General features: G+C 46.5%; 1 protein-coding gene across 1 annotated transcript in view; it reads right to left on the reverse strand.

The window, feature by feature from the left end:
• Positions 1-2,231: 2,231 nt before the first annotated feature.
• The window catches only part of KCNK13 (potassium two pore domain channel subfamily K member 13), a 43,487-nt gene continuing 24,014 nt past the window's right edge, over positions 2,232-21,704 (reverse strand). The window contains exon 2 of the mRNA XM_040412133.1: positions 2,232-3,124. Within this exon, the coding sequence (XP_040268067.1) occupies positions 2,232-3,124 (893 nt within the window). The remainder of the gene's footprint in view (positions 3,125-21,704) is intronic.

The raw sequence follows: 21,704 nt of genomic DNA on the forward strand, positions 1-21,704 counted from the left end.
AGATCTTTGAGTTCAGCTCGTGCAAAATAGGAGCAAAACCGAAAGTGTTGCGTTTATATTTTTGTTCAGTGTAGATATGAGATAGATATGAGAGAGAGAGATAGAAAGAAAGACAGGAGATAGAGAGAGCGATAGATAGATATGAGATAGATACTGTAGATAATAGATAGATATGAGATAGATAGATATACCACACCACACCATGTTCTTTTCTATAATCGCCTTTTTAATCTATACAAAAATAGTATTGATATCTTCTTCTTTACTTTCTGTCATTTACAAACCGTATGAAGAGGTAAAACACTCCCTGACAACCTGACAACCAGCTGACGATCAGAAGCGACAATGTGCAGCCTCTTATTGCTGGCGGCTGTGTCGTACAAATCCCTCAGTGACACTTGAGATTATTCCTGATGCGCTGGGTGTCCACTACCGAGATGTCACCTGCTCCATAAAATAATTAAACCAAACCGGGGAATTCAGGGCGCTGGTTGTCATGGCGATACGGAAATCTAGAGAGAACACCATGTGAACAGGTGCCAGCCTAACATGCATCCTTGTGTTACAGCAGGGTGAAGCCCGAGGTGTTCAGAGGGGCAGACTCCTCAGCGGAGCCCATGGAGGGTCTGGTGTTACCGTTCATGATGTGAAAGATACACTTCAAACCTTAAAGGAACGGCGTCAGCCTAACCCTATACACCCAGTCTCATCAATGGAATATGACTGAATTCTAAAAATCTTAGCTTGCTGTCAGTGAATACAAACACTGACATCCAGACTCATTCTGACCTAATACTTCTCACAGCTGGTTTGTTACACTTGTATCCAGTCTAGACAATCCTGATTAGATTTTTTTCATGATCCAATGATTCAGCTTCACGTACATTAGACTGGACTGGTCCTTTAAGATCGCGGTGGCGCTGAGTAAGTGCTGATTCGCCTTCAGACTGGTCTAACAAAATAAGATTATACAAGTTATCCTCTGATACTTTCCATTACTTATACTGACATAGAATCACATTGTCTTATACTCCAGTCACATCCAGAGCTGCATCCACAATACAAACGTGGAATTCTTTGACACTGAAGGACACCCACCTAAGTAGCTTAAAGGGGTTGTCTCTCCTCGAAGATTGGTGGCATATAGCTAGGATATGGCACCAATGTCTAGAACAAAGCTCCCTCCACTTATTTCTATCTGAGTGCCGAAAATACCTGAGTGCTGGCGTGGTGCGGTCTCCATTCATCTCTATTGGACTTCCGAAAATGGGCGAGCACAGCACTCAGCTATTTTCATCACTCCAATAGAAATGAATGGAGGGCGGTCAAGCATGCATGGTGCACTCTCCCAAACTTTAGGCGCTCCATTCCAGAGATAGGTGTTGGTTCCAGAGGCGGGATCTTTCTAATATTGGTGGCATATCCTAGCGATATTCCACCAATGTTCGAGGTGAGAAGACCCCTTTAAAGAAGACCTCTCTGCTTTACTAACTACTTGCATACTCCTCATAATAACAATCATGGAACATCTTTTCATATGACTCTGTTGTGCCATTCCTCTATTATTCCTTCTAGAAGTTATAAATGAATTACCTGTCTGCAGTAAAGGTCCACCAGGGTTACCAGTGTGTATGTGTGTGGTCTGTAAATCAGGATCAGTAGAGGATAAGTAATGTAATGTATGTACGCAATGACTCCACCAGCAGAATAGTGAGTGCAGCTCTGGAGTATAATACGAGATAAGTAATGAAATGTATGTAAACAACCACTCCACCAGCAGAATAGTGAGTGCAGCTCTGGAGTATAATAAGGGATGTAACTCTGGATCAGTACAGGATAAGTAATGTAATGTGCACAGTGACTGCACCAGCAGAATAGTGAGTGCAGCTCTGGAGTATAATACAGGATGTAACTCAGGATCAGTACAGGACAAGTAATGTAATGTAATGTGCACAGTTAATCCACCAGCAGAATATTACTACTAATATATGGGACGCCAATCCTAGGACATGTGCACCGCCACGCCATATCCGCAGTGCCGACTGATCTACAACGTATCCAACAGCAGAATAGTGAGTGCAGCTCTGGAGTATAATACAGGATATAACCCTGGATCAGTACATATCAGAATCTGTATCATTGTGTCACAATTATCCCCTGTGGACACAATGTATCGCACACATCCGCAGCAGGTAAATGACAGAACAGTCTATCGTCTGCACCCAGAACATTCACCTGTCCACACTAGTCTCTGCAAGTCTGTTATTCATAATCGCTAATGCCCCCACACCCCCTGAGAAGCCATTGTGCCTGGAGCTTGTGCCGATTTGCCGCGGGCAGCCGTTGGCCGTCTCCGACAGCTGTTTCTGCATGATGGCCAAGGAGACTTTATTAGAGGCCAAGAAGTCTTTCATGGAGATCATCTCCCCGGACATTCTCCTGCCATCCGTCTCACTCTCGTAGACGCCGTCCGTTTCTATAGAGATGTTGCGCCTCGTCCGTACATTTCCCGGCATCACCGCATTCCTCTTGGTCCTGAATAGTTTTCTTTGGCATTTTTGGCAGCAGCGACATTCCAGTTTTTTTAATATCCAGTTGACGCATTGTTTTATGACTATGGAAATGACGTTGAATAGAGAGTAGATACAGCACACCCCCATGAAGATGAAGATAAAGTTGCCGCATCTGTAAAGTCCTTGGTTCTCGTATTTGGCTTTCTGGCTACTGACCATATCCCCAAATCCTATAGTACTGAAGGCAACGAAGCAGAAGTAGAGGGAGTCAAAGTATCCCCATCCTTCAATGGGCGAGTACATGGCGGAGGCACAGCAGGATATAATAATGGACGCCAGGCATAATATAAGCATCACGTAATACACAGACGGCTTCCATCCAGCCAGACTGTCCACCTCGGAGTTACCTGATCCTCGACGCGTTTCGGGTGGCATGCCGCCTTTCCTCCTGAGTTGCCTCTCGTGACAGGATTTCATGATGTAAGCTATGACTGTAATCAGACGCTCCAGGAAGAGGTTAAAAAACAAGATGGTGGCAGCGCATCCGATGAGGCCGTAGAAAATCAGGAAAATCTTGCCGGTAATGGTGGCCGGAGTCGTCATGCCAAACCCTGTAATAGAAGCAGAAGACAGCAGGTCAGTGGTGATAAGAAGACACCGTAACCGCGCACATACAGAAGATGAGGTGGAGGAAACGCCAGGCGGCGCTATTGTAGCCTCCGTGTTTCATTACAGGGATATAATGTGAATTGAGGTACAAGAAGTCTCGTTCCTCCCGGAGCAAAGCGTCCAATTAAATCATTTCTAAGTGTTCATTACAGACTCGTCCCGCTAATTATACCTCGCGGCCGTCCTGTGGGATTCACAATCGGAAAGTCTGGAGAAGTTACCGAACAAAAGGGAATCTCAGTGTGGAGAGAAAACAAACAATCCCAAATGGCATCGGAGACGGACATGTGCATCCCCTACAGAATCACCACCATTCATCCTGGTCTCTTAAAGGGCCATGCCCCCCAAAATTTACAATACACTCAAAAATGTAAGTTCCTAAGTCGTCGTATGGTGTGGACCATAACAATGCTCATATAGGGTATACTGAATGGTAAACAAATCTGTACTCATATGTGATGTTCAGACCCCCTGGTTTACTCTTAATGGTTGCTTGGCCTAGGTGTCAGTGTTTACAGCCGCCCTGGAATTCTATTTATGTACCCTTTAAGTGGCTGGGGATGTTAATATTAATGACCTATCCTATATCTGATTAGTGAGGGTCTGATCTGCCTAGTGAATGATCAGTTCATTGCGTACCCGACACAGGGGGTCATTTATTAAGGAACTTGCGACTATTTTAGTCATAAAAATAGTCGCAAGTGGCTTTATTGAGCTGATCAGTAGGGGTGGTATGACATGGACCCCCAATCAAACAATGAAGGCCATCAGTATTAAAGTTCCCGTAAAACCCCTTTAAGGTGGACCAAAGAGCTGACAATCTGTCCCCCTCTCCCGCCAACCTGTGTAATGCATGTGCTCAGCTGAATTGATCATACAAACGATAATAACCATTAAAGAAGTAACAATGTAACCAATACTAATGATTAGAGTAATGATACCAATAATAACTCATCATCCGTTGTGAAGTAACAGACGATGCTGCTGCTCGGCCATGATGAGGACAGTGTGAGGACTTTGTCCGGGGTGTCACACAGCAAGTGACAGGTCAGGGGGACCCACGTGTCCTGCAGATGGCCTCCTCCTGAAGAGTCTGAAGTGACAGAGGCCTGGGAACATCACATATCATATCATAAAGGTACAATGACCTATTTATGATTATAATGGGGGTGCAACAATGTATCAAACTATATATTTATAAACAAAGATCTCCAGGCCCCTCCCCTTATTTTGTGTTAAAGGGCATCTGTCAGCAGTTTTGTCCCTATGACACTGGCTGACCTGTTACATGTGCACTTGACAGCTGAAGACATCTGTGTTGGTCCCATGTTCATATGTGCCCGCATTGCTGAGAAAAATGATCATTCATTATATGCAAATGAGCCTTCAGCTGCCAAGCAAACATGTAACAGGTCATCCAGTGTCATAGGTACAAAACTGCTGACAGATGCCCTTTAAAGATATAGAAAAAGATGGAAATGGGGTTCAGGCCCAACGACTCCTTCAGTCCCCACTACAGTCATGATCATGTCTATATGTGATGTCACAACATGATTCTGTCTGGACTTCCCCTTAAAGGGAACCTGTCACCGGGATTTTGGGTATAAAGCTGAGGACTTGGGTTGCTAGATGGCCGCTAGCACATCCGCAATACCCAGTCCCCATAGCTCTGTGTGCTTTTATTGTGGGGAAAAAAATGATTTTATATATATGTAAATGAGGCTACTAACGTTTCTGGAGCCCAGCCACGCCCACTGTGAAGAAGCCCAGCACCGCTCCGCATCCTCCGAATCTCCTCCTTGCTCCCCGACGTCACAAAGCTAGAGCACCGTAATCTCGCGATGCGCGAGCTAGCGCATGCGCAGTGTCGGCATAGAGTTCCTTCCCTGTGCTGGCATCAGCCTCAGGGAACGAACTGCGCATGCGCTAGCTCGCGCATCGTGAGATTACGGCGCTCTAGCTTTGTGACGTTGGGGAGCAAGAAGGAGATTCGGAGGATGCGGGGCGGTTGCAGCGTCCCACTCAAGTAACCGTGGGCCTCGCAAACGTGTTTTTATCATGTATTAATGTCATGTGATATGCCTGTATTTTGTATTTTATCTCCTGTCATATTCTCCATGTCAATATGTGATTTTACATGCAAATATCCTTTATACAGGCCTAGTCAGGGTGCACTACACTCGATTCTCCACAGGATGGAGCAGTGTCAGTGTGTATAACTAGCTTAGCTCAGACCTAAATTAGGCTGTGCTGTGAACCCTGTCGGTTCCATAACCCAGGGTTAAGGCCTGCAAGTATTCTTCCTGGAGGTGAGCAATCCACCACTATAGATCGCTCTTCCAGGGTGACCAATGTCTGAACTATATACAGCCGAGTATATAAGGAATTATCACGTTTATGCGAGACAAAAGATTAGCAAGATAGTCATTACCTGAGGACTTATTAAAGGGAACCTGTCACCGGGATTTTGGGTATAGAGCTGAGGACATGGGTTGCTAGATGGCCGCTAGCACATCCGCAATACCCAGTCCCTATAGCTCTGTGTGCTTTTATTGTGTAAAAAAACTATTTGATACATATGCAAATTACCCTGAGATGAGTCCTGTCCCTGACTCCTCTCACTTACAGGACTTATCTCAGGGTAATTTGCATATGTATCAAATCGTTTTTTTACCCAATAAAAGCACACAGAGCTATGGGGATTGGGTATTGCGGATGTGCTAGCGGCCATCTAGCAACCCATGTCCTCAGCTCTATACACAAAATCCTGGTGACAGGTTCCCTTTAAGCACCTTTGTATTTGGTGTAGGAGACAGCTTGAAGCATCTACATCTCCAGTTTAAACCCTGAGGACAGTCAGGCCAACTGTCAGAACAACATTGGAATAGAAGATTCAGAAAAGCACCTTTTTATTCAAGGATTAGAATCAGGCCGGAGTTGTTACCAGTGTAAGACTTTCATTATTACCAGCCTAGTCTGAGCAGTAGTTTTCTTATGTATTACAAGAGCCTGTACTTCATTGAGGATTTGCATTTCCCTTTCCCCATATGCATGGCTGATTGTGCTTAATGCCGGATTATATCAAGAGACTGTTTAATGTCTATGGATGTATTGTTATCAAGAGTCATCATCAGTAAAGAGCCATTTGAGTTTCACCCTGCTTGCCTCAGACTCAGTTCCTCTATTAACACTCTAGTAAATGGTTGTACCTCCATATAAAAGGTACTGGCGTCACGACTACAAGGGACATTGACACTGGCACATTAATACAGACCATCAAGGGCACCTCAAACCCACATCTGGCCAGTGTCCCTTACACCAGAGTGTGCCCCAGAGAATCCTTGTGCCACCCTCCTTATGCGAGCCTGCCCAGGGACGACATAACCGTGAGTAAGCAGAACTGTATTTACCTCGGCCCACCTATTGCTCACACATAATTCCCCTGCAAGGTCTGGCATACCGCACGGTGCTGGGCTCCTTCACAGTGGGCATGGCTGGGGTCAGAGTAAGAGAACGCTGGACTCATCTCTCAAGCATGGAGGAGACAGGACTCATCTCAGGTTAATTTACATATATATAAAATCTTTTTTAGACACAATAAAAGCACACAGAGCTATGGGGACTGGATATTGTGGATGTGCTAGCGGCCATCTAGCAACCCATGTCCTCAGCTCTATACACAAAATCCCGGTGACCGGTTCCCTTTAAGGAGCCTCCTGTTCACTCTCACTTCATCACTGCAGCCAATCAGACGATTCCCTAGAAGTGGACGTTACCGAGATGAAGTGGAAAACCCGAAAACAATCGAGGGACAATAAATGCTGCATCTGAAACGTCCTAGAGCATCTAGAACCAGATGCCACTATTGTCCCTGAAATTTTATTAAAATCCCCAAAAATATATATATATATATATAAATTGAGACGTTTAACTCTTTGGTGTAAGGTAACAACTAAAACCCATATTCATTAAATCTATCTCATAAATTTAGATGAAATTAAGGATTAAAACCATCACCCAAGGGCATATGTACCGGCTATGCAGCTGCTATGGGACCCTTGGAGAGGGGGGCCCATCCCGACTGGTCCCGTCCCCTTTGGTGGGGGCTCTGGTATACAGGGATCCAACCGTTTGGAGGCTGTTGTTGATATCTGGCCCGGTTTATATAATGGAGCCATATCTCTGAGGGTCTATGCACCACTTTGTCATCATGGCGCAGGTACTGCATCGTTCTCCTGCACGCTCTGGCGGTTTCTGTAATTCTTTTTAAACTGCGTCTCCCCGAGGATCTACTGGTAATTTCCTAATGGCAGCTTAAAAGCTGAGAGAGAAGTAGAAATCACTTTAAAGTGACTCTCCGCTGCTCGTCGATATTAACTTCGGCAGCGTCAGTCAATCCACTCAGAATTTTACCTCCACAAAGAAACGTCAACATCTCAACCTGTGAGCTGAAGATTCCTCTGAGAGCCAAGACAGCCTTTCGCACCGCAATAAGGGGTTCATATGGAAGCTGAGAGCAACAAGAGTGCAGTCCCCAGCCCAGGAAAGTGACAGCAGAGTGCTACAGTACATGACTCAACTAAATCCTGAAATACTCTGTGCTGCTAGGGGGCCCTGCTTCTTCCACTGTGTAACCTCTGACTAGATATACAGTACCTGCTTCTTCCAGTCTGTAATCTTCCATTGGATCAGCACACTCATCTCCTGAAATACTCTGTGCTGCTGGGGACCCTGCACCTTGCACTATGTAAACCATCTGTCGGTGACATCCGACTAGATAAGCATACTCTTCTCCTGAAATACTCTGTGCTGTTAGGGGGTTCTGCTCCTTTCAGTATGTAACCATCAGTCTGTAACCTCTCATTGAATCAGCACACTCCTCTGCTGAAATACACTGTGCTCCTGTGCACCCTGCACCTTGCAGTCTTCACAATCTGCATATCAATTTCCTCAAATACTCTGTGCTGCTGTGGAACTTGCTCCTTCCACTATGTAACCTATCAGTCTGTGACCTCCCATAAAATCTGCACTGCACATCAATTTCCTAAATGCTCTGTGCTGCTGTGGACCCTGCTCCTTTCACCATTTAAGAGATTATGCACGCGACCGAACCTGTTTCGTGGCCCGCAAATCACGGATCCCAGCCTAGTGCATGTTGCCGTTTTTTTTCACAGAAATGTCCTATCCTTGTCCCCAGAACAGAAAAGAATAGGACATGTTCTCTCTTTTTTTGCGGGGCCACGTTACTGATGTGCGGATGAGGACAGCGCGGAATGGGTCCTCAAAAAATGCGGCTCGGATGCGGACAAAAACTACGGCCGTGTGCATGAGCCCTAACTCTCAGTCTGTGATCTCTCATAAGATTAGCAGGCTCCTGTCCTCAAATACTCTGTGCTGCTGCTTCCAGTGACCTCTGCTCAATTTTGTTGTCAACAGTTAAAGATTTTCTGTTTGAGGGGGGGATGGGGTAAGAATCCTTTGCAATTTCATCTCCTTGAAGCGTCATTTTCATCAAATAAGAATTTCATTAAAATCCTGGTGCTGGTGATCAGAACTTCTGCCTCAGATCGTCAGACACGAATGTTGCTGCTACACAGATAACTTTTCCATCGAAACATCAATGGTTACCGTGGAAACAAGCCGCAGATGCAAATGCGGGCACCTCGGAGGAAGAGCTGGGTGCTCATGGAGCAGCGCCAAGAATGAACATTTCTGGCGCTATCACCTGCAGGGCAGTAAAGGGGCCCCACGTAATATGTGAGTCAAAGGACCCCCGGCTGATCTCTAGGAGGAGGGGGCTTTATTCCCTCTTCTCTCGATAGATGTTACATTGTAGCAGAGGGTTCGTTTGTTTTTCTCCATTGACTCCAGTGGGCAAAAATGGCGTGAAAAACCCCCACAACTGCTGGGCAGGGACTGGAGCAATGATGACAATACTGGCAACAATGTAGCGACTGCGCTCCTCACTGTATGAGATGCAAAAGTTCTAAACGCTTTATGCATTTGCAACACTTCCAATTTCTACAATTTACCTTTTTTAGCATTTTTCGTAACAACCAGTTCACATGTAGAGTCCCTGTGAGAGCGGCAGACTGAACGCTCAGCGCACGCCGTACTCTCTGCGTGAACGGTCCCCGATAGCTTCCTCCTGACTTCAGCGAACGACCGGCGAACGACAGGCTAGCGGCGGCCGCAGTCATTAGCGGCAAGAAGCGTCTCACTGACTGCCTGTGGGGCTGACGGCGGCTGGATTAAGGCGCAAGGTCTTGGTTACATAATTAAGAGAACGTCTTGCTGCTCCCCAGTGATTTTCGTAGAGGCGCTCGTACAGTACAAGTTTCCTTTCAGAGGAGGCCACTGCGAGCTTTACCAAAAGCAGCTGCGACATTGAAAACCACAAGAAATATCGCCATTCACGATGGATCCTTGTCCGGAAACCTGGTCTGAAACCCTAACAAATTTAAAGGAGGCCTCTGCTTTCATTTAAGTCAAAATTCATTACTGTATAATGAAACGCTCTACAACTTTTTAACATTTGTTACCATTTCCAAGAGCTCTGCTTGCTGTCAATGAATGGAAAGTTCTTGTTTATGTCCAGAGGCTGCACAGAACTAAAACGTCCCGCAGCTGAGGGTTTGCTACAATTCTATCCCAGTCTTGACAATCCTCTGTGTTCTCAGGATGAGCCCCTCCCAAGTAGCAGTGCATGGGATTATAGGAAGAAAAAAGAAGAAAAAAAGTGAATGAAAATGCAATACATGTTAGAAAACTGATCGCTGCAATCATAAGGAGCCGTCGGGGGTCACCCAGCTTTCCCAGAGCCCTGAATAGAAAATTATTTTGAATTTTACAATCCCCCTAAATATCTAAGCAGAATCTTCATTCAGGAGCCTGGGAAAGCTGGATGCCAATGCTTGTGGAGAGTTGTATTGGTAGCGGTGTCCCTTGTATGGGGGCAGAACTAGATGTATTTGCTATTCAGTAGTTTGGGAAAGTTGGACGCCAATCCTTGTTGGAGCCCATATTGGTTGCCACCCAGCTTTCCCAGGAACAGATAAATGAAGAAACCTCTGACAATGGGCATGAGAAGTTAAAGCGAGTGATTTATGAATTCATATATTCCGGTTCTGCCTCTTCCTCCAAGTGTCGCTGCGTTCTCAGACGTCGCCATCAGGGGGATTGCTCGTGATTGCTCATCTCAGCCCAAATTGCGCCTCTATTATCAGATCTTCCTTTAATCTTCGCTCCGCGCTCAGCGTGATCAGGAGAATATCATCCTCCTTGATAATTTTTCTATTCTTCACATTCTCAGCGCTTATTCGGTATTGTGTTCCCCTCAGAATTGACCTTTGTTATAGAATAGGAGCGTTTTCTGCCAGGCGGCTGATATCAATCACCAGCGGCTGACGGAGAGACACAGACTCCGCTGATTAACCCCTTCAGGACTGACCGAGGTGTGCCTGCAACAATGTAGCAGCAGCCGCAGCACAAATCCTGGTCATTTCTTACAGCGTATCGGTCTGAGATGGTATAGAAAGGATATGATTTTAACAAACCCCCACCTTCCAGATGTAGTCAGTCAATTTGTGTGTTTTGCCAATGTGTAATATTTCATTTGCATCAAGCAGAGATCTTGAAAATGTTGAAGATTTGGAACAACAAGGTTATTAGAAAGTTGCTGAATTTTGATGAAAGAGGTTTTCCTGTTTTATTCAAACAAAGCTTCACCGCCTATATGAAAAGTTCTACATCTTTCTCTAGACTTTGTGTTATCATTCCCGAGCATTTTCAAGATCTCTGCTTGCTGCGAGTGAATGAAAATATTCCTGTTTACATATAGAAGTAGTAAATCTGTCCTGCTCCCAGCTGAGAAGTAGACACAGCTGTATCCAGACTACACAATGCTCTGTGAGCTAAATATATCAGCAGCACAACTCTCTCTCTCTCGCTGCTGGTCTGCTACAATGTATCAGTCTGAAATCCAGACTGTTTAGTTCAGAGAGCATTGTCTAGACTGGATACAATTGTTAGTTGAGAGTGATGCCCAGGTTTACAGCTTCTAAATGTAAAAACTGTTCTCACTCATTGACTGTGAGCAAAGGTCTTGAAAATGGTGTGGAACTGAAACACAGAAGTTATATATTAGAAAGATGTAGAACTTTTAAAGAGCATCTATCAGCATTTTGAACCCTATTAAATCAGGTATACAGCAAGGTAGGCTGGATCGTGCTGATAAAAAAGATACCTTGATTATGACTCTCCGTGGCCCCATTATTTATATGCAAATGACCTAACTGGAGAACCGAGGGGCTGGCCAGAGCCCTCAGAGCACCAGTTTGTCCCTGGATTGGCAGGTCTAGTCTTCTAGTGCTGAGACCTGTCATCTCAAGCCTGTGCTGCATCTTCTGGTGCTAGGAGAGCAGAAGCACTAGAAGACTAGCCCTGCCAATCCAGAGAAAGGGGGGAGGGACTGAAGCTGAAGGAGGTGTAACAAGCTGGTGCTCCGATGGCTTTGTCCAGCCTCTCAGTGCTCCAGTTAGGTCATTTGCATATAAATAAAATTTTTGTTTTCTCAGTAATGGGGCCACGGAGAGTCATAATAAGAGTATAGTTTTTATCAGCATGGACCCTAGCAGGCTGTATGCTGGTTTAATAGGGTTGATCATGCAGACAGATGCTCCTTATTGATACTATAGAATTGGAAAACTAATCATTGCTCATCCTGATGAACAGAATTCAAGAAGTACAGTTAAGACTGATCACAGGGACAGCAATACTAGGGGAAACTATCCCAAATCACTGACTGTGTCCCATTAACCTGTTCTCTGCCATGGCCTGACACAGCCTTGAGTTTGGCGCTCTTTTTCATCATCAGGCTGCATCAGATGCACTTGTATCCTCCAGAATCCGGTCTCCGCTTCTCCTCCGCCAGCCCGGACCTGCAGGTACATATCCAATTTCACACTGATACATTAGTATCACACTTAGGCGAGTCTTCATTTCCATCCACCCGCACCATTCTATATCAGGACACATTTACAGGTCTCCTAGGCAGTGTGATATTGTCCTAGACAGATCTCAAGCCGCAAGCTCTTAAATAGACAAATCCATGTCTGATTCTCACAGAGGTCTTCAAGGGGAACTCCATCCGGAACCCATCTGCTAATTATCAATGTAAAAATGTATCACTGGAGTCACGTACAGTGGCGTTACATTGTGATCAGATGCCCATACGATCCATGCACCTTATACTACGGTAATGACTATTACTGCTGACAACCAGCCTCTATATGGTATCTAAGAGGTTGTCACAGCCCCGCCCCTTTTTATTTACATCACTGAATATAATAGTAATATAATTACATTGTGATCAGACATGAAATCTACACATCATACACTACAGTAACTGCTATTTCATCTATTATTGCTGACAACCAGCCTCTATATCATGTCTAAGAGGTAGTCACAGCCCTGCCCCCTGTTAGGGTCCATTTACACGTCCGCAAAATGGGTCCGCATCCGTTCCGCGATTTGCGGATCCGCAAAACACTTACGGACGTGTGAATGGACCCTTACTGACATCACTAAATACAATGCAATAGTAAAAGGTAACACCACAGGTAACATATGGTCATAGCCCTACGTTATTACCCTTCATATCTGGGATACTTCGCCTGTATGAGCCATCTGAGTTAAGAGGTTTAAGAACATTTCCTTGAACTGTTGGCCGCAGATCCCGGCTGACTCACCAGCCGCCTGACGCAGGACTTACGTTTCTGATGCAATCAGCAAAATGAGAAAGGATCAAACTGTGAATAATGTTGATCAATGCCGAACGTGACAATATCCGGCACCTGACCCTGAATGTGACCACCACGACCTCGCCGTAGTCTAATCGCGGACACCAGCGGATTGGTTTGGATATTGTGATTGCGTCTCAGCCAAATAATTCTGCGGACGACACATACAATTAGTAAGTCCCTAGCGCTCATCTCCGCTCCGGTAAATTACTCTCCTCCAGCCCCTGAGCGTTCCCCTAATTAGATTTTTTTTCTCTCTGGGAAAAAAGCCAATTTGTAGCTGGTGTTGAAGGAAATGGAGAGGTGGCGGTAACTGGAGGAATGAGTGGAGGAATACTGGGAGTCATCCTGAAGCAGGGTCCAACTGGCCCACCAGTGGGCCCAGTCTCTGACTGCAGCCATAGTGGGCTATTTACAGCTGCCTTTGAAGCCAATCACCTGCCACTAGGGTCTATTTAGTTAATTTAAGGCCTATTAGACTTTATTATTGATATAGAGATTGAACCCCAAGAATAATTTCCAGTGATGGACCCAAGGAACCCCAGTACGACACTGTCCTGAAGGCACAGTGACCCTGGCCCAAAGACTCAACGGTGTGTAGGAGGTCTTGAAGTTAAAGGGGAACTCCGCTGAAAAAAAAACAATATCACACTGCTGCCATGTCACAATCACTGAGGGTGAAGAAGCTGAGATATGAGGAGCTGTTTGTTGAGGTCTTCACAATGCATTGTCATTGGTTGAGCTGACATGGAGGAAACAAAGTAGTCAACGATGACCAACTTGTTCCCATCTTATCACAGGCAGGTACAGAAACACCTCAAGTGTGAGGGCCCCAGCAAACAGCTCCTCAAATCTCTGCTTGCATGTCGGATTTTGAGGTTCACCTAGTCGCCCCTGAATTTGAATTAGATTTATACTGTGGCATATATTTGCTATGACGCTTCATTTCTGACAACCATTTTTATTGCTTTTTCTTACTTTGGGTGGAACTTACCTGTCATATGACTGAGGGCACCTGACAACTCTGATAAAATATTGAGCAGGAGTCCGACACCTGTATTAAAAAAGGTGGTTGTCCCCCCGAAAAATATTCCAAATTTTTTTCAAAGTAGCACCTGCATCTGAACACTTTATTTGCACGTAATTAGATATTTAGTATAGCTACTGAGTATCTCAAAAAAATGTATCTGTATAGCGCCACCTGCTGTTTTTTTATTTTCCTTATGTCTCATGCCCCCTGACCTGTGATAGGAAGAGAGCTGCAACAGAGAAGACGTGTCTCCTGACCTGTGATAGGAAGAGAGCTGCAACAGAGAAGACGTGTTCCTTGACCTGTGATAGGAACAGAGCTGCAACAGAGAAGACATGTCTCCTGACCTGTGATAGGAACAGAGCTGCAACAGAGAAGACATGTCCCCTGACCTGTGATTGGAAGAGAGCTGCAACAGAGAAGACATGTCCCCTGACCTGTGATAGGAAGAGAGCTGCAACAGAGAAGACATGTCTCCTGACCTGTGATAGGAAGAGAGCTGCAACAGAGAAGACGTGTTCCCTGACCTGTGATAGGAAGAGAGCTGCAACAGAGAAGACGTGTCTCCTGACCTGTGATAGGAAGAGAGCTGCAACAGAGAAGACATGTCCCCTGACCTGTGATTGGAAGAGAGCTGCAACAGAGAAGACATGTCCCCTGAGCTGTGATAGGAAGAGAGCTGCAACAGAGAAGACGTGTCCCCTGACCTGTGATTGGAAGAGAGCTGCAACAGAGAAGACATGTCCCCTGACCTGTGATAGGAAGAGAGCTGCAACAGAGAAGACATGTCTCCTGACCTGTGATAGGAAGAGAGCTGCAACAGAGAAGACGTGTTCCCTGACCTGTGATAGGAAGAGAGCTGCAACAGAGAAGACGTGTCTCCTGACCTGTGATAGGAAGAGAGCTGCAACAGAGAAGACATGTCCCCTGACCTGTGATAGGAACAGAGCTGCAACAGAGAAGACGTGTTCCCTGAGCTGTGATAGGAAGAGAGCTGCAACAGAGAAGACGTGTTCCCTGAGCTGTGATAGGAAGAGAGCTGCAACAGAGAAGACGTGTCTCCTGACCTGTGATAGGAAGAGAGCTGCAACAGAGAAGACGTATTCCCTGACCTGTGATAGGAAGAGAGCTGCAACAGAGAAGACGTGTCTCCTGACCTGTGATAGGAAGAGAGCTGCAACAGAGAAGACATGTCTCCTGACCTGTGATAGGAAGAGAGCTGCAACAGAGAAGACATGTCTCCTGACCTGTGATAGGAAGAGAGCTGCAACAGAGAAGACGTGTTCCCTGAGCTGTGATAGGAAGAGAGCTGCAACAGAGAAGACGTGTCCCCTGACCTGTGATAGGAAGAGAGCTGCAACAGAGAAGACGTGTTCCCTGAACTGTGATAGGAAGAGAGCTGCAACAGAGAAGACGTGTCTCCTGACCTGTGATAGGAAGAGAGCTGCAACAGAGAAGACGTGTTCCCTGAGCTGTGATAGGAAGAGAGCTGCAACAGAGAAGACGTGTCTCCTGACCTGTGATAGGAAGAGAGCTGCAACAGAGAAGACGTGTTCCCTGACCTGTGATAGGAAGAGAGCTGCAACAGAGAAGACGTGTCTCCTGACCTGTGATAGGAAGAGAGCTGCAACAGAGAAGACATGTCCCCTGACCTGTGATAGGAACAGAGCTGCAACAGAGAAGACGTGTTCCCTGAGCTGTGATAGGAAGAGAGCTGCAACAGAGAAGATGTGTTCCCTGACCTGTGATAGGAAGAGAGCTGCAACAGAGAAGACGTGTCTCCTGACCTGTGATAGGAAGAGAGCTGCAACAGAGAAGACGTATTCCCTGACCTGTGATAGGAACAGAGCTGCAACAGAGAAGACGTGTCTCCTGACCTGTGATAGGAAGAGAGCTGCAACAGAGAAGACGTGTTCCCTGAGCTGTGATAGGAAGAGAGCTGCAACAGAGAAGACGTGTCTCCTGACCTGTGATAGGAAGAGAGCTGCAACAGAGAAGACGTGTCTCCTGACCTGTGATAGGAAGAGAGCTGCAACAGAGAAGACGTATTCCCTGACCTGTGATAGGAACAGAGCTGCAACAGAGAAGACGTGTCTCCTGACCTGTGATAGGAAGAGAGCTGCAACAGAGAAGACGTGTTCCCTGACCTGTGATAGGAAGAGAGCTGCAACAGAGAAGACGTGTCTCCTGACCTGTGATAGGAAGAGAGCTGCAACAGAGAAGACATGTCCCCTGACCTGTGATAGGAACAGAGCTGCAACAGAGAAGACGTGTTCCCTGAGCTGTGATAGGAAGAGAGCTGCAACAGAGAAGACATGTCTCCTGACCTGTGATAGGAAGAGAGCTGCAACAGAGAAGACGTGTTCCCTGAGCTGTGATAGGAAGAGAGCTGCAACAGAGAAGACATGTCCCCTGAGCTGTGATGAGGAAGAGAGCTGCAACAGAGAAGACATGTCCCCTGACCTGTGATAGGAACAGAGCTGCAACAGAGAAGACGTGTTCCCTGAGCTGTGATAGGAAGAGAGCTGCAACAGAGAAGATGTGTTCCCTGACCTGTGATAGGAAGAGAGCTGCAACAGAGAAGACGTGTCTCCTGACCTGTGATAGGAAGAGAGCTGCAACAGAGAAGACGTATTCCCTGACCTGTGATAGGAACAGAGCTGCAACAGAGAAGACGTGTCTCCTGACCTGTGATAGGAAGAGAGCTGCAACAGAGAAGACGTGTTCCCTGAGCTGTGATAGGAAGAGAGCTGCAACAGAGAAGACGTGTCTCCTGACCTGTGATAGGAAGAGAGCTGCAACAGAGAAGACGTATTCCCTGACCTGTGATAGGAAGAGAGCTGCAACAGAGAAGACGTGTCTCCTGACCTGTGATAGGAAGAGAGCTGCAACAGAGAAGACGTGTTCCTGACCTGTGATAGGAAGAGAGCTGCAACAGAGAAGACGTGTCTCCTGACCTGTGATAGGAAGAGAGCTGCAACAGAGAAGACGTGTCTCCTGACCTGTGATAGGAAGAGAGCTGCAACAGAGAAGACGTGTTCCTGACCTGTGATAGGAAGAGAGCTGCAACAGAGAAGACATGTCTCCTGACCTGTGATAGGAACAGAGCTGCAACAGAGAAGACGTGTTCCCTGAGCTGTGATAGGAAGAGAGCTGCAACAGAGAAGACATGTCTCCTGACCTGTGATAGGAAGAGAGCTGCAACAGAGAAGACGTGTTCCCTGAGCTGTGATAGGAAGAGAGCTGCAACAGAGAAGACGTGTTCCCTGAGCTGTGATAGGAAGAGAGCTGCAACAGAGAAGACATGTCCCCTGAGCTGTGATAGGAAGAGAGCTGCAACAGAGAAGACATGTCTCCTGACCTGTGATAGGAAGAGAGCTGCAACAGAGAAGACGTGTCTCCTGACCTGTGATAGGAAGAGAGCTGCAACAGAGAAGACGTGTTCCCTGACCTGTGATAGGAAGAGAGCTGCAACAGAGAAGACGTGTTCCCTGAGCTGTGATAGGAAGAGAGCTGCAACAGAGAAGACATGTCCCCTGACCTGTGATAGGAAGAGAGCTGCAACAGAGAAGACATGTCCCCTGAGCTGTGATAGGAAGAGAGCTGCAACATAGAAGACGTGTCTCCTGACCTGTGATAGGAAAAGCGCTGCAACAGAGAAGACGTGTCTCCTGACCTGTGATAGGAAGAGAGCTGCAACAGAGAAGACGTGTTCCCTGAGCTGTGATAGGAAGAGAGCTGCAACAGAGAAGACGTGTTCCCTGACCCGTGATAGGAAGAGAGCTGCAACAGAGAAGACGTGTTCCCTGACCTGTGATAGGAAGAGAGCTGCAACAGAGAAGACGTGTCTCCTGACCTGTGATAGGAAGAGAGCTGCAACAGAGAAGACATGTCCCCTGAGCTGTGATAGGAAGAGAGCTGCAACAGAGAAGACGTGTCTCCTGACCTGTGATAGGAACATAGCTGCAACAGAGAAGACATGTCTCCTGACCTGTGATAGGAAGAGAGCTGCAACAGAGAAGACGTGTCCCCTGAGCTGTGATAGGAAGAGAGCTGCAACAGAGAAGACGTGTCTCCTGACCTGTGATAGGAAGAGAGCTGCAACAGAGAAGACGTGTTCCCTGAGCTGTGATAGGAAGAGAGCTGCAACAGAGAAGACGTGTCCCCTGAGCTGTGATAGGAAGAGAGCTGCAACAGAGAAGACATGTCCCCTGACCTGTGATAGGAAGAGAGCTGCAACAGAGAAGACATGTCCCCTGAGCTGTGATGAGGAAAGAACAAGAGAGCTGCAGCAGAGAGGACACGGATCCTAAGAAAGGACATGCCTTCTGAGCTGTGACACGGAGATGGCAACAGTAGAAAGGACACATCCCCTGATAAAGGACATGCCCTTGAGGTGCCAGTCTGAAGATAATCTAGCAGAGCAATGAATGGGGAGATCTCTGGATCCATGTGAGGTGCAGGGCTGGTCCTCGTTTTGTTAGAAAGAGATTGTCATGTCCTATATGATGTTGGATTTTAATTTTTTTGCATTAATCATGGGGTAACCCTTTACAGCTCGATGTCCGTTTGCCCTGAGCCTCATATAAGGAAAGGAATTACACAACCCCCTCCATAAGACACAGCTCCCCTACACCACACAGGCTTAGCATGAAGTTAGCGTGTCTACTGCAGTCCGCCGCATAGTCAGCTGGAGACTGGAGTGGATTTGCAGAGATTTGAATGGTATTTACATTTCATTCTGTACATATGCTATAATGGTGTCAGAAGGCGAGTATGGCACCTTCCTGTAATTGTCACGCCATATCTGAAGTCGTCCCGCGTCCCTTCTCTGGAATTTCTACTAGTCGTCCACTGAAATATCTTACTCCTTCTACAAATACGGCATAAAACCCCCCTCTCTCCTCAGTCTTTACTGAAGTTCTGGCATTCTATTCATGAAAGAGGAAGCTCAGGATGAACAGATATGGATTCCTTTGTGCATGGAATTCTGTTCTGACAACTATAAATAAATTAAAAAGACATGTGTGAAGCAAGCAATACGACACGGGTCTCATCACTCATTTCCGAAAATAAACATGAATTGTCTTGAATTTTTCGGCCCCTTGAGCATCACGGCTGGATATTTGCGTGTCACATACAGCAAACCTCCCTCTTGCTAAAAAACAAAACAAAACAAAAAAACAAAAAAACAAAAACGCTGAACGATTTCATTAGTAGAACCGCTAGGAGGATGCGAAGCCGTCATTTTCGCCATTCAGAGCAGGCCTTTACAATTAGCGGGTCCATGTAATTAAGTGGGATGCAGACAAAGGCGCGGCTCTGATTAACAGCAACAAAACGCTGCTGCTGATGCAATTTCTCTAAACGCTTCCAGCCTGGAAAGGAGCCGGGGGCTTAACCCCTCAGCTGCCACTTCCCGTCTGGCGACATTTTTGTCTTCACCGTTTGGAGGCGTTATCGGACGTCATTATGTTTTTGAATCATTTTTTTTTCCCCCGAAGCGTACCATGCTCTGGGTATGGCGTTTTTTTTTTTTTTTTCTGGTGTATTTCCCATAGGCTTTTGTGTCGGAGTTGAAAAATGCCAGTAAAAAAGGTTGCAAAAGCAGCGTGTGAAAGAGGCCTATGGAGGTCCCTACGTGGCACGGTCTGGCCGCGGGATCTGCTTGCGTTTTACCAATAATCTGAAACAACTGCAGGTACAGATGCAACCTGGCACGCAGATACTGGACTGTACCCACACACCAGGTGCACCTTAGACCATGCCCTCTTTCTAGTGCTGAGGGAATCGAAGTTAACAAAGTGGAATTCTATTCCGATTTTCAGGAAAAATCTGATTTGCCGCAAAGCCAAATTTCCTGACGCTTCGTGGTAATGAATACATTTTTCCTGAAATGGCGGTAAAAAAACTAAATAAAAACATACTCACCTCAGTTAAGCGCGAAGAGACCGTCGCGCCCATCTTGATTGAAGAAAACACGTCAATTCTTGCACACGCACGGATCACTCTGGGTGGGCGTGGTGACGTTGTTTTCTTCAAACAAGATGTCCGCGACGGCCTTTCCGCCGAACGGATGAGGATATATTTTTTTGTTTTAAGCCCTGATTAACCCGATAGGCTAAATGTGATTCTCAGATGCCGCAATCAGTATTGAACACGGCAATGATGGGGGGGGGGGGGCGGCGGAATCGCCGTTCCCTTTCATTGCTCCCGCTCCATACAATGGAATGTGATTTGTTACAAAGAAGTTTGTAACAAATCAAAATCCTTGATGAAATTCGGTGAAATTTTTGAAAACTTCGCTCATCTCTACCTCTTTCACATGAAGCTCCACCCTTTCTGATAAGCCCCACCCCTTTGCAAGCGAGTTGAAAAAAGGGGCAGAAACTATTTGCGCTAATTTTCACCACTTTTTAAACACATTAAAGGGGATGTGCAAGAATACGAGGGGTGCAAACCCCACCACTTGGCCGGACCTGTAAAGGGAAGATTACCCACCTGCCTTCCGGCACTGGCTCCCCACTCCTTTTCCCGGCCTGAGATGCTCCGCTGCGCTCCCTCACTGAAAACATCCGGTTTGACATAGCTGCAACCAATCACTGGCCGCGTCGGAGACCGGATCCCCTCGCGTCATGTGACCATTTGTCATGATGTAAGGGGAGCCAGTCATCTCCGTGGTCAGTGATTGGCTGCAGCTATGTCAAACCGGATGTTTGCCAGCAGGGAGGGCACAGCGGGGTACCGCAGGCCGGGCGGGTGGAGAAAGAACGGGGAGCCAGCATCTGCAAGCAGGTGGGAAATCTTCCCTTTACAGGTCCTTCCAAGTGAGAGGGGGGGAAAGGGTGCTCCATTCTTGCACAATCCCTTTAGCGCTCTTTCACACAAGCGAATGCCGTGCGGGTAATCCGCTGCGTGAAAGAGAGCCAAGCCCTGCTCCGGACAGCAGAGACACGGAGCATTAACACGATTGATAATGCTCTTTGCCGCTCTGTGATCTTTTTACTACAAAATCACAGTGACAACTTTATCTCACTGTGATTTTGTAGTAAAAAGATCACAGAGAGGAACGGAACGTTATCAATCATGTTAATTCTCTGTTTCTCTGCTGTCCGGAGCGGGGCTTGGCTCTCTTTCACGCAGTGGATTGTGCAAGAAAGGAGCACCCCTTCCCCCCCTCCCACTTGGAAGGACCTGTAAAGGGAAGATTACCCACCTGCTTGCCAGTGCTGGCTCCCCGCTCCTTCTCCAACATGGCTGCTTTCTTCCAAAAACAGCACCACACCTGTCCGTAGGTTGTTTCTGGTATCGCAACTCAATCTCATTCACTTCAATAGAGCCGAGCTGTCATACCAGACACAACCTATGGACAGGTGTGGTGCTGTTTTTTGAAGAAGTCAGCCATGCTTTTCTAATCCTGGATAACCCCTTTAGTAAATCTGGGCCAGTGTGTCTTACCACTACCATTTTCTTCATGGTGCTTTTCTCCTATAGAGAAGGTGCTCCAGCGTGCTGATTTTTTTACAAGCCAGAAAGACAAAAAAGCAAGTAACAAAAATGCTTGTGTGTCCCGTGTTTCATGTTACCCTTAGGCCCCTTTCACACGAGCGAATATTCCGCACGGATGCGATGCGGGAGGTGAACGCATTGCACCCGCACTGAATCCTGACCCATTCATTTCTATGGGGCTGT

This window comes from Bufo bufo, chromosome 11 (genome assembly GCF_905171765.1).
Source record: "Bufo bufo chromosome 11, aBufBuf1.1, whole genome shotgun sequence".
In the NCBI taxonomy this organism is placed as follows: Eukaryota; Metazoa; Chordata; class Amphibia; order Anura; family Bufonidae; genus Bufo; species Bufo bufo.